Below are 14,131 nucleotides of genomic sequence, written 5' to 3' on the forward strand. Positions count from 1 at the left end.
GTTCACATGAATGCCAAATGGTTTCTTGGTCATTACTCTGTGTTCATTAAGAACTTGAAACAGAATAAGAGCTATAATGTAATAAATTCATACTGGTAAAAGCTCTACTTGGAAAGCTTGCAGTTATAAATATGGTTATCTTGTATGAAATTCAGAGATGAGTTAAACCAGTCACAGGTAACACTACCTTACCTTTTACTCGATAGTTTCTTCCATCCATGTGCTACTAAAATGCAGAATCCCATGCTAGGAACATACAACACTCGTTCTGCTACTACAAATCCAACAGGAAAAAAGAGGTTTGATGCAGGAATGAATGGTAGCACTATTAAACAGAGTGCCTAGAAAAGAAATGCAAATGAATTAGTAATCAAGATTAGAGACTTAAGAACTAAACTTAAGATTTATTTCTTAACTGCTTAAGAAATAAATTATGAAGAGATTACAAAAATGAACCCAGAAAAACATACATATGTAGTAGATCTTTGGGTTTTTGTTTTGTTCTTTTAAACATTAAAACCTGTTTTACATTGAGACCACTGTAAGTGAATTTGCTTTTCTATACTACAGAAAGGAGCAGTATATGACAAAACACTAGGATCAAAGGATCAAATTCAAAACAATGTTTTAATAAAGAGTTCCACATACAAAACCATGACAGTCTGAGAACCTTGGACATTATCTTTTATAACAACTAAAAATTTATACCAGGTTGCACGATGCATAAACCAGTTATTTCTACAAAACAATGAAGTCCATTTTTAGTTTCTGTAAAAAAATGTGAAGAAATAACATGAAAGCCAGACTCAGCCAATGAATAAACATCAGCATTTAGATAGTGCAATAAGGGCACCCTGAAATATTTAAAATTACAATTAACTTAAGAACTGCATAACTGCAGCTTTTAGGTTGGTGACAGACACCTTAACAAAAGCTGTGTTTACTCAAAGACAGAGAAATCCATCTGCTGCAAAGAAAGTGGACCTGACCGTGAAGTCATAGGTGACTGTTAAGTAGCAACTTTACAATCTCTGGTACCAGAAAAGGCTTAAATAATTATTTCAAAATATCTGACCTCCAAGTTACAAAAAACAAAATCCTTACAGAAACAGAATGTTTCTTTGAAGAAAAAAAGATAAATTCTCAAGAAATTTTCAATACAGCTAGCTGTCACATTCTGTCTAGATTTAAGCATAATTATAACTGCCTTTTCCATGCTAAAATAGTTAAGACATCCAGTTTGAAAGTCAGTCTAGGATTTCATATACAAAAATGCAATACTGATTTAAACCTTCAAGTAAGGTTTTCGCTTATATTTCTAGGGGTTAACACGGTTCAGCCGATCCACAGCAATTCAGTAAGCTACACAAAAGTGCATACATAACTGAGCCTCAAAGAAATCACAAGCACAATATAGAGAATATGTTGATTACTTGGGGACAAAATTTGATTTAATGCCATTTCACATTCCTCTCCCTTTCTCCTTTACATTTTTATGGTACGTGCTCCTTATAGAGCACCTACCAATCTGTAAAAGTAAAAGCCTCAACACAGAACTCTATTACAGATTTCTGTAACCCACTTTGAAATGCAGGATTCATCATGCTATCCCCAAGCCAGTCGTCTGTATCAGTTTTTAATTTAGTTATAGCAAATACCTTCACCTTTGGAGGTGATAATGAGAAGCAAGGGTATCATTCTGTATTTCATTCTGTTTTGAGCAGCCAAAAGCATTTGTGAGTACAAAAGCAAATGCACAAAAGCACACTGAAAATGTGCTTTAGCAAACAACATGCTGTTTTGCAAATGTTTTTACTGCAATGTGAATAACCTGTATTTAGCTTTATAATGTATGTAAGGCTTGTACACAGGCTTAAATAAATTAACTTTTTTAAAAATCTTCTGCTAAACTGATTCAAAGAAATCACCTCTTATGATTGTAAAAAACTATTGTTTTATATTATTGTCCAAAAAATACAGGTTTTTTGGTTTGTTTTGATATAGCATGGCACCAATCCCACAGGCCCACAACGTCAACATATGTATAGCGAAAGCCAATTCTTTCCAATGGGCTTGAGTGGAAAGGATTCTGCAGCTGATAAAGCAAGTGCTTGGTCTCCACTAAACACTTCTGAGCTAGACATCTAATAAAAAGGTTTTTGCATGTTCTTCTCTGTGCAATTCCTCTGATGACAAACATTACACAATGTTTTGCTGAACTTCTCTTTAGATCCTTTTGCCTCTCCGTAGTACACTGTCCTTCAAATGCAATTTCTTGGGCAATAGACTCCAAGCCCTAGTGCAGATAAAAATGTAATTTCTGTTCACTTCTTCCTTCTTTTTCTCACTGTCTAAATAATATCCTGGCCAAAGCAACTGAAAAACAAAAACAAGACAGAAATCATTAAAGTATGCAGGAAGAAAAAAAATCATATGACAAAACTCTAAAATACAACCTTAAGTTACGAAGAGTGAACTGCTAAGTACCCAGTCAAAAGTTCACAAGGAAACATTTCAAGGCCTAAGTGAGGTGCAAGCACAGGGACTAGAGAGATAAATACTGTTAAATTTAGAAGTAGTGATGCCTTGGCACAACACTTAAAAAAAGCGTTAAAAGCTCACTCCAAGAAGTCTAAGGATACCTGTCTGTTCCTGACATTTGCACAGTAACAAGTCACCAAAGCTTGCGGCTGAATAGCATGAAGTGCTGTCTTCTCAGAAGGGAGGTGAAGTACCCTTGTTTGGTACACTTAGCAAATATCAAAAGACACTAAAAAGCTTTTATTAAATTTCATGATCCAACGAAGGAATGTCTATACCCAAGAAATTCCATGAACAAACAAGGGCCATGATCACAGCTTGATTCTGAAACCTACTGAAAAGCCAGTATTCTTAGTACTCAACATTTTCAATATGTATAGCATAACGTATTTATAAAGGTAACTTGACTGTTATAAGTGATCTGACTGTTCACAGGGCTAAAGTAAACAGAAAATATAAGAGAATTTAACAGCTTATACATTGTTTCCAGGGCATGTCCTTTATTAATGTAAGAATAATTGATTACTTCAAGCACCATAATGACATCAACCTGCCAAAGCATGTGTTCTGATTTACAATATACAATCCCATTTTTTGTTAGTTTAATATTGTCAGGTGCTAAAAAAATAAGAAGCAATTTATCTGTTTTGTCCTCTCCTAATTCTGTTATTTTGAAAAGACAATTTTAGAACCTATCGCAAAAATTCAAATAAGACAAAATGAAACACAATGTACCCACTTACCAAAGTTATTTTTCCTTGGAGGTGACTGGCATCAAACAGATGAAAACTGACTGAAAATGAGTCCTTCAGGTTTTTCATCTCCCAGTAATGAGTTCATCCTGTGAGACTGTGGAACGTCCACTGGCACTTGAGGAAGTGGGAGAATGAATCCCTTCTTCCGTCTTGTCCCTCAAGCAGTACAGCACCAAATCCATATCCACATCAGCAAATACAGAAAGGTATGTTCAGACATACTTGCGACCTCCTTTCTCCTTTGCATTTTCGATCCCTCTCTTTTGCATTTTTTTTTGCAAAGTCCAAATAAACATTTTTAATTCTTGCAGCAGGTCTAAAGTTGTACCTTTTCTGATCTCATAAAGAAAAGTAACTTGTATTACTAAATAAAAATTTACTTTCCTCACTTTAAAGATGGTACTATGAATTCTCTAGTCAGTCAGACTGAGAAGCCATCAGAAAGAAGTTGCTGTCTCTCCCTCTCTCCCTTGGCAGACTATCCAGTCTGCATCAGGACACTAATGGCCTACTGGAAGGCAGAAATAGGCTTTGGCCTACAGTGTCATTGCACGTTACAGTACATAACAATTAATTTTTAATATAAAATACTGCATTCTCATTTCCTAAGAAATTAGCTTCCAGGCACTTAGACATTATGTCTGAAAAAAATTAGCATCGTACTGAAGGTTATATACACAACATAGTTATATATTAAAGGAAAACAACTTCCATTAAACAAGGATTATACTGTATTAGGTGACATTAAGGCTCATATGCTGGAGTGAATGATCTCAGAACACCCCTCCTACAAAAAAAACTTGTAATAATACAAACAAATATAAAAAACCCATCCTCAAACAAAAAACAACTGACTTACAACAAGGTATGCTAACAATTCCATTAACCCTTTCCTCTTCTGCACTTTCTAGGGTACGAAGTAAACAGAAATGTAGGGAAATGAAGGGCCTTAAAGTTCAAGAGCTGTCCTATGAACAAAAGTGAACCACTCCCACACACATTTCTACTGCTATTGGTGCACTACAGAAAACTTGTTTCAGCTTAGGGAAAAAGGAAAATTTAACTACTCCCTCACATTTTTTAAATGCTGTAAAACTATAACACTTTTTTTTCTGGGTATGTCACCTTGCATATTTATTGTATGAATAAGCTAAGTTTCTTTTCTTCATACACAGTTTCCAAAAGCTGGACAAGAGGCTTAATCAGCAATACTACAGATCATTTCCACAGATTTTCTAGTGAAAGAAACTGCCTCGCTCCAGTGACAAGACAAGAAAAAACATGAGTCAGAACTATAATGTTAAGTCTCTTTGAAGCGAATCAAAGTTTGTCAGCTGATTAGCAAAGAAACCCTTAGTCTTAAATTGTGCATAAATATTCCCACCCATCTGAAACTTTTGCTGGCTAAGTTACGTATCAGTAAAATACAGTATTTCTGAAGCAGACTAAGATCTATGCATGCAGGTTTGTTGTACGCATAATTACACCACTGATTTAACAGAAAACATGGCACCAGGTAATCATTAATCTTGTGAAACTTGCAATGGAAACAATCAAAAAGACGACTGGGTTTGGACGAAAAAAATACAAGCTCATTTTCTCCTTTCCATTTGCTCCAAAATATTCTTTCCTGTTAATCCATTTCAGTTTTAAGGTCATATACTACTACTCAAAAAAAGCAACTGATCTTACAGGTTGACAAAAGCAGCTTTTCCTTAGCATATGGAAAAGACTACAGAAGAGTGCCTTTTTGTTAAAAGAACAACGAGGAAAACTTCTATTCCTAAACATGTCTTTTATACCTCTGAGAAAGAAAATCAAGTCACTTGTTAAATATGCAGCACGTACTGGCATTTAAATAAGGTAGACAGTTTGCAGGAATGGAAATGCATTCCGATCCTTAAAACATATTTAAATTCTACTGAAAACCCCCATTTGCTAGTTGAGTTCTGAATACCTGAGAAAGGCCGCAATACAGTTTGCAAATACATAACAAGGGGCATATTTCTCATCTCTTGTATATTCTTCTCCATCTCATCCCTGACAGTCACATACTTAACTACAATTTAACAGCTTTGTTGCTACAACAATTTTCCTCTTACGTGTTCATTCTAGCCCACAAGGAGACGCATGTAGTATTTCCAGATCACAGCAGACTAGACATGTGACCAAACAACCTGAGACACACTCTTAAAAAACGGAAAAAAACCCCAATGCATCATTCATACCATCAATACAGTCTTGGAGGAATCCCCAGGATATCGGAGACTGAAGACAATCAAAGATCCCAGAAAGCAAAAGAAGGTAAGGGTGGCAACATTTCTAACATCTAACAAAGACTCCACGAGAGGAATAGTTCCCATTGTCCAGTCACAGCATAACTCTGAGGGGTTGAGAAGAAGCCAAGCATTTACAGGGAGGAGGTAGTTGAAAGTCAGCTGTCTTGCTGGGGATGGACTAACAGCAGCTGGGTTATCAAACCTAAAGCAAAAGAAAGGAGAGAAAGGAGGTTTTAATGAAAAGATATAATCTTGATCCACTCTGTGCTCATAAACCAGCAAACTTTAGATTCATAGGTAGAACCACCCATTACAGACATGTAGAATATCCTAATCTTCCTGCATTTGTCAGGTGTGTAACTTGGGAACCATGCACAATGATTCATCTTAGCACGGGACGGAGCTTCCTCCAAGTTTAAGTAACTGGTTTGGTCTTTTTTCATGCTTTTAATAGTTTGCCTCATATTTCAGGGAAAATATTAGATTCCTGTATTTCTACATTGCTCACACTTTTAAGACAAACTACAGTTTTTCAGTTCAGTATTCATGTACACTCGTCTTCAAGCACTGTATCTTAAGTCAACCATGCTTTCTCCATAGTACGTACCTAAAACAAAAAAAAGTATTTTGTATGTAGAAGAGCAAAAACTTATGAAGAGGTTTGGAGTATTCAGCCAAGGTTCAAACACATAGCCACTAAAAACTACTTCAGTAACAAAACAGTTAATTTCTGAATTACTAAGATGAACGAACAACCTTAAGTTTTCAAAAAATAATGCCTGCTCAGGTAGATCAATATTTTGGACATTCTTGTCAACAGCTACTTAAATATACCATTTATCAATTTCACAAAAAATGTTATATTGTACAGTCACTGCCCACCAATATTAAAATAAGTTAATAAACACTTAAGTTGATGTATTTCTGGACATTTCACTCAGACCTCATTAAGACACATTTTATTGATCAATGTCTGTAAATAAGGCACACTTTACGATTACCTTGTAAACACCGGAAGGTGAGACTGGATAACCTGAACTCTGACAACTACAAGCAGCAGCGTACTGAACATTAGGACTATGAGCTTCAACAGTGTTTGGAGCATAGAGAAAGGAATACTGCCCTTCCCTCGAAGAATCTGTACAGCTGTGTCCAACAACACTGGCAAGGTGTACTGCAAAGGAAGAAAGTGTTTGCAATCAGACAGCGTACTTGTTAATCCTTTAGATAAATACGAGCTACTTAATCTTTTTTTTTCTCTTGGTTTTCTCTAAATGCTTGCTCCCAATAGCTACTTAACTCAGCTTCTTAGACCTTTCATGACAACCCCCAAAAAGAAGTCTACCATTCTAATGAAAATGACTTTATTCAAATATTCTTGCTAACACTATCATAGCTGAACTTGTATGTCTGCAGTTCCATATTTTGCAGACAGATTAAAAAATTTGTGCCATCTTCAGAGACTTCAATCAAGTATGACCATGAAATAAATTTTGAAGAAATCACCATTTTCTGCTGGCGGATGTCATTGCTGAGCCACTCTCCATCATCTTTGAGAGGTCCTGGAGGACAGGAGAGGTGCGCGAGGACTGGAGAAAGGCCAATGTCACTCCAATCTTCAAAAAGGGCAAGAAGGAGGACCCAGGGAACTACAGGCCGGTCAGCCTCACCTCCATCCCAGGAAAGGTGATGGAGCAGCTTATCCTGGAGGCCATCATCAAGCAAGTGGAAGAAAAGAAGGTTATCAGGAGTAGTCAGCATGGATTCACCAAGGGGAAATCATGCCTGACCAATCTGATAGCTTTCTACAATGACATGACTGGCTGGGTAGACGAAGGGAGAACCGTGGATGTTGTCTACATTGACTTCAGCAAGGCTTTCGACACAGTCTCCCATGATATCCTCCTAGGGAAGCTGAGGAAGTGTGGGCTGGATGAGTGGTCGGTGAAGTGGATAGAGAACTGGCTGAATGGCAGAACTCAGAGGGTTGTCATCAGCGGCGCTGAGTCTAGTTGGAGGCCGGTAACTAGTGGTGTCCCCCAGGGGTCAGTACTGGGCCCAGTCTTGTTTAACTTCTTCATCAATGACCTGGATGAAGAGTCAGAGTGTACCCTCAGCAAGTTTGCTGATGACACCAAACTGGGAGGCGTGGTAGATACACCAGAAGGCTGTGCTGCCATTCAGCGTGACCTGGATAGGCTGGAAAGTTGGGCAGAGAGGAACCTGATGAGGTTCAACAAGGGCAAATGCAGGGTCCTGCACCTGGGGAGGAACAAGCCCATGCACCAGTACAGGCTTGGGGTGGACCTGCTGGAGAGCAGCTCTGCGGAGAGGGACCTGGGTGTCCTGGTGGACGACAGGTTAACCATGAGCCAGCAGTGTGCCCTGGCTGCCAAGAAAGCCAATGGGATCCTGGGGTGCATCAAGAAGAGTGTGGCCAGCAGGTCGAGGGAGGTTCTCCTTCCCCTCTACACTGCCCTAGTGAGGCCTCATCTAGAGTACTGTGTCCAGTTCTGGGCTCCCCAGTTCAAGAAAGATGAAGAGCTACTGGAGAGAGTCCAGCGGAGGGCTACAAGGATGATGAGGGGACTGGAACATCTCCCCTACGAGGAGAGGTTGAGGGAACTGGGCTTGTTCAGCCTGAAGAAGAGAAGGCTGCGAGGGGACCTTATAAATGCTTACAAATATCTAAAGGGTGGGTGTCAGGAGGATGGGGCCAAGCTCTTTTCAGTGGTGCCCAGTGACAGGACAAGGGGCAATGGGCACAAACTGAGGCACAGGAAGTTCCGTCTGAACATGAGGAAGAACTTCTTGCCTCTGAGGGTGACGGAGCACTGGAACAGGCTGCCCAGGGAGGTTGTGGAGTCTCCTTCTCTGGAGATATTCAAGACCCGCCTGGACAAGGTCCTGTGCAGCTTGCTGTAGGTGACCCTGCTTCGGCAGGAGGCTTGGACTAAATGACCCACAGAGGTCCCTTCCAACCCCTACTATTCTGTGATTCTGTGATTTTTAGAATTATCAGCCCCTCTGAAACCTTATCCTATAAACAAGACTCCTTAAGAACAGCAGAAATACTACTCACTTCCAGATTAGCCCTGGATTTCTATTATATGCCTCTGCTGCAGTAACCCACTTTTCCCTGCCTCATGAACATTATGATCTTGCACAGTTCCCCCTTACATACCCTAATTTCTTCCTTGTACACTTCCTATGTCTTCATGTCTTGTGTTGGGGATGATTTATTGCTTTACATGTACTGGTGAGGTGAACTACATGTATTGATAGGTTTTTGAGAACTGGTCAAACTTAGTTCATGCTACACCTGTGCCCTCAGAAGAAGCCTCAGTTTGGATTTTATCTTTTCTACTCAGTTGACTTACACATACTTGTTAAACTTTCATGACATTGAGGATCAGATTGAAAGGTACTAAAAGAAAGAAAGAGTAGATTGAAAAGTATGGTCACACACTGCTGATTTCCTCAGAAATCCAGTTTGAAAATGATATGCTTATTCACCAGACTTGCAAACACAATAGTTCAAAACGTATGTATTTCTGCATGCACAAAAAAAAGTAATTTTGGTGTTTTCGCCTTGAATATGTATCCCCAAGACAGGCAACCTTTTGGCTTTTACTGGTGCAGTTTTTGCAAAATATTCCTTGCAGTAATTAAGGAACAGTAAAACAGAACATTTTTTTAGAATATGTAATCACACATTTTTAAATTGCATATGGTTTGACTATTAAAAAGCCAAGAATTATTTCACTGCAGGAACATCTTGATCTCTAAACAAAAGAAAATTTACTGTTAACTTAAAGTCTTATCAATGCTTAAGAAGAAACCTACCAGATTAGAAATTCAATTTAAAGGTATTGTTAGAATAACAAATTTTGTAAGAATATTACTGATTCAAATAAGACTACTCCAAAATGTCTGGTTATTCATCAGAATGTGATGAAATGCATTTGTATATAGTACGTTTTCTATTTTTACTACAGTAATCAAATAATCTCCCATCTTTATGCACCCCAGACTTTAATCAAGACTGTTACATGCTAGTCTTTGCAAACCTCAGTCAACTAAACCCTTAGGTTTCCACTAAGACATATTAACTCTTTATTGAGTATATTTGGTAACATGTCTGTATGGCATGTAAAGGACAACTTAAAAGTCATGGGATTCCCTTACCATGAACCATGTACATTAAGCATTAGTTGAGTCAAAAAAATCTGGAAAATGTAACAGAACTATGAAGTTAACCTGAACTGGCAAAAGTAACTGCTGAAATATGACACTTCAATGTACTTAATGTCTCATTACAGAATTCCTGAGAAGAAACCTCATTTACTTTTCAACAGCTTACCCCTTGAGCAATAAATACTTCATAGACACAGCATATCCCCACCACTGTTATTCCTTGTTCTTTACACAGTGTTGCAACAGCTACTAGAAAAACAGTCACTGCAATTGGAGTCCATACTGCAAATAAAGAAAACATTACTGAAAATGTTCCATCTTACAACAAACATTTATTAAATTAACTTAAAAAATGAAGACTTTGGCTCTTCATGTTTGAACGTGTTATGTCTATAAAATTATTCAGTATGCCATTTGTTATTAAAGGGAAGATTACCAATTTTACTCTGTAGAAAATAATATATATGTATCAGTTTTAAAACTGCCTCCCTTTAATTGAAAGAACTAAATGGAAGGCAAAAGACATCCATGATACGAAAACAAAAAACCCAATATTAATTCACCAGAACACTTCTTCAAATGGAACGTTTTATAGGGAGCATGAATTTTCAGGTCAATTTGACTTTGTAAAAGAGGCAAGCCTCCTACATCTCTACTAAAACTTTGCAGCGTACTTGCAACTGACTGAGGCGTCTCAGCATACTCCCACTTACTTCAGTAATAAGAGTCAGTGCAAGAGTTCCCTACTCTAGGTGTTACAAAACAACTGAAAAAGTGCTTAAGTCTTGAATAAAATAATAAAAAGGCAATTTATAATAGAAAGTACTATCACATGGGTATCTTGAGGCTGAAGGGTTTTTTTGTACACACTTGCTGAATAACCAATATACCCACATTACCATTTTAAGACCTCTATTATTACTGATACAGGAATTAAGTTATGTACATAGTCGTTGATCATTTACCTATGGTATTATCTGGCCCTTTAGATTTTGTGTATGACAAAAAAGCAGCTAGAAAAAAGATAGATGATAAAAGCTCTGCTCTGCCCACAACTCCAGTTACCTGAAAAGAAAAAGAAGAAAAAACAAGATCATTCTTCCAGTGACTATTCTAGTACTAGAGTAGTGCATTACTGATATACTACCAGGATATGGATAAACAAGATACGCAAACCAAGAAAAAAAGGGTAAGAAGAGTAAGGTTGCTTTCACTTCAGTCAGTACTGAATTCAAGAACAGGATGGTACAGGTGACTAGTGGCCACCTGTGGCTGATATACCCCTAAGTATCACCATTAACAAGACAAGTGAGAAATACTGCACTTTCTTCTATCTTTAGTAACACCAGCCACAAATAGCATTTGAAGCAGAATTTGGGCATGATAGAAACTGCTTTCTTCATAATATTTGGAAGAAGATAGCTTTCATGCACAGGAGCTTTAAGTGAAGCCTGACAAGGACTGTTGTACATATACATCCTGCAGACAGTGGCATATAGAAACCAAGGTTGCTGTTTTTGTTCACACCTTTTCTGACTGACTGAACAGATCTGAATCTGAAAGCAGCATTCCCTTGACTGGTGCTATGGCAGCTCTTAGCTGACCAGTCCAGAGTTACAAATAAATTGAGGGCAAGCTCTGCAATGGAGTTAAAGAATCACTTGGGACTTACTACAGGTCTGGCAATTTTATGAACGATAATTTGCTTGGCAATATTAAAATTGCAGGTAATGACCCCTTTGGTAGCAAGACAGAGAGGAATGGATTTTATGAAAATTTGGAGAAGTGCCAAATTCCATAGGGCACAGGTTGTTTCGGAATTCCCAGTGAAATACAGATTAATTTCCATTTCAGGAGCTCTCTTCAAAAAACCCTAAGGTGCAACCAACAACCAGAGACAGAAGACAGGTCACTATGTTAATGGTTACCGCATTACCATTTAGGATTGCCTTTCTTCCTCATCTGTCCTTCTGTAATGCCTCTGATTACATCCAGATTTTTGCAAGTAAGCCGAAAAACGGCATGCCTATCCTGAGGCAGATGGTCATATTTAGCTAAGAAAACCTCATAGCTCACTATTTAATTATGATGATGCTAAAAACTGACTTTCAGTCATCCAGACCCAGCTAGAAGTTTTTGCTGCTAGGTACATTCTTGGTCAAGCATGACTGATCCAGCACAGCATAAAAAGAGAAAGTAACTCAATATCCAAGGTCACAGTGCAAACAAGGTATTCACATCTGAATTTGAAATCATGCGCTGGCGCTTCCGTTGGGAGCAGTGTACGTTTACCAAAGAATTCACTGAATCATGCACAGACAAAGCATGTTTCACAACTGATAAGACATCAGATTTTGCGTTAATGTTTTGGATAGCATACAGGTGTTTGTTTCCAGAATGTCTTAAGATGTTTCAAGGATTACAGGTCTGGATCTCAAAACTGTCCAGTATTAGAACAGAAATTAAAGACAGCTTTGTCTGTGGATCAATTGAAAGAGATCATTAGTAAAGCAAGTGTGCTGGTGTACCTTCACAGGTACAACAAAAGAGAGATTCTATTTCTGGACACAAAGGTGACTTATGACAGAGAATTCCAGCATTCACAAGGTTAGCTCACATCCTGTAGCTGTAAAGGTGGTCAACATGCCTCTAGCCAGAACAGTAGGGAAGCAGGTAGAAAGACTGAACTGGAATTCTAAAGACAAGTACAAATGAAACTGTGATGCTGTTATTCAACCCATTTGCTCAAAAATTCTTCCTCAGAAAATTGTATCTTACCACTGCAAGAGCCTAGCTTCTCTCTGAAGTCAAGCAGAAAATTATTTTCTATTTATTCTGCTCTGCTAACTCTTCCAGGAAAAATCTGTTTGTCCTAAGATAGGTAAAGGTTGGAAACATTTATGTATTGCATCTGCTGTTTCAAGCTCTGGTGCAGGGGAGCAGTAAGTAGGAGACTAATTTGAAGAAATTCAAATCAGGTACATTTCATTTATAAGAGATATAAAAGGTACCATCAAATAATATACAAACTGGGAATGAGACCAGTTTTGGAGTTTTCATTAAAGTTTGAATAAGTTAGCACCCAAGTCACCAGTTCTAAAATACAGCTCATTATTACCTCCTCTTTTCCATGTACAGAAATTTCCAGTTGTTTTGTCTTTTATACATGTGTACAAGTCTAAACAACCAACTCTAAGAATTCTCTTGGTTGCATATTAGGCAGAATTCAGAATTCTTAATGCAAACTCTTAAAAGGATAAAATGCACTATTTCTCAAAAACAGAAGGTGGAGGGAAGAGGAAGAAAATCCCTTAACTGATTCTTCACTGAGTACCTAAGTACAACAGCAGGGGAATTCAATTACAATTGCACTAAAATCTCAGAGCCTCTAAGTGTTCGAAGTACAGCACCAAGTTCCACCAGTCCTACAGTCTCACAGTGCCCTCACGTGGCTAGTATCATAAATGACACACGTATTACTAAACTGCTTCATAACCGTACTTCATAACTTTGTAATACATTCCCTTACACAATAAGCTTTCATTACACAATGTTCTGTAGGATTTGTATGATACTTTCTGCTAACTTTGTTGCACAGTACTAAAAGCAACTGTGCTACTGTCATCTCATACAGAATATGACATTTCAAGCACGACAAAGAATCGTATTTGGAATGAAAGTAGTAAAATTGCGCAGGATGATCTAAGCCATGAACCACTTATGTAAGTCACTAGCAACTTGCTAACGGTCCTGTAAAGCTACTGTCACATTTACCACAAAGATACAAAGCCAAACTTTGAAATTTAAAGCATGCTTTTTTCAAAGAAACAGAAAAACAAATGAAATTAACAAATTATTGTTTTAACCCCTATTTTACCCAAGATTTAGTGGGGGTTTGTGCTTTCGAGCACAAAAGCAAGCAAAAAATTTAGGTGTTTAACTTTTGCATTTTTAAACATGCCACTAACTTCTAGTAAGGACACACTTGTAGCTCAAATAGCAGCCAATTATAAACCCCATGAACTTAATTCCTATAAAGATTTGCTCACAATACACAGATGCAGGGTACTGAATTGCTGCTGACAGGGAATTGTGTCTTTAGAGAGCAAGAGATGCAAAATCTTTACTCAAAAAAAGGTAAGAGCAAACCCTTCTCATTTTCTTAGTATCAAAAGACATACCCCCTCCCTCCAAAAAAACACATTAAAAAAAAAAAAAGGGGGGAGGGTAACACCTCCAAAAAAACAAAAGGTTTAAACATTTTCAGTTTTCTGAAAATCAGCTAATACTATAAGAAAAAAGAGACTGAGAATGGCTTTGTGACATGTGTCAACTGGAATCTATGAAAGCAAATTTAAG

General features: G+C 37.8%; 1 protein-coding gene across 3 annotated transcripts in view; it reads right to left on the reverse strand.

The window, feature by feature from the left end:
• The window catches only part of TMTC3 (transmembrane O-mannosyltransferase targeting cadherins 3), a 36,736-nt gene that overhangs the window by 10,494 nt on the left and 12,111 nt on the right, over positions 1-14,131 (reverse strand). For 2 of the 3 annotated variants that reach the window (XM_075427777.1, XM_075427778.1), the window contains 5 exons: positions 10,738-10,837; positions 9,939-10,054; positions 6,577-6,749; positions 5,525-5,777; positions 193-341 (listed from right to left, as the gene is read on the reverse strand). In XM_075427777.1, the coding sequence (XP_075283892.1) occupies positions 193-341; positions 5,525-5,777; positions 6,577-6,749; positions 9,939-10,054; positions 10,738-10,837 (791 nt within the window). Of the gene's footprint in view, positions 1-192; positions 342-5,524; positions 5,778-6,576; positions 6,750-7,081; positions 7,186-9,938; positions 10,055-10,737; positions 10,838-14,131 lie in introns of those variants that run through there. The other variant, XM_075427779.1, reaches the window with a different exon arrangement.

This window comes from Opisthocomus hoazin, chromosome 8 (genome assembly GCF_030867145.1).
Source record: "Opisthocomus hoazin isolate bOpiHoa1 chromosome 8, bOpiHoa1.hap1, whole genome shotgun sequence".
Classification (NCBI taxonomy): Eukaryota; Metazoa; Chordata; class Aves; order Opisthocomiformes; family Opisthocomidae; genus Opisthocomus; species Opisthocomus hoazin.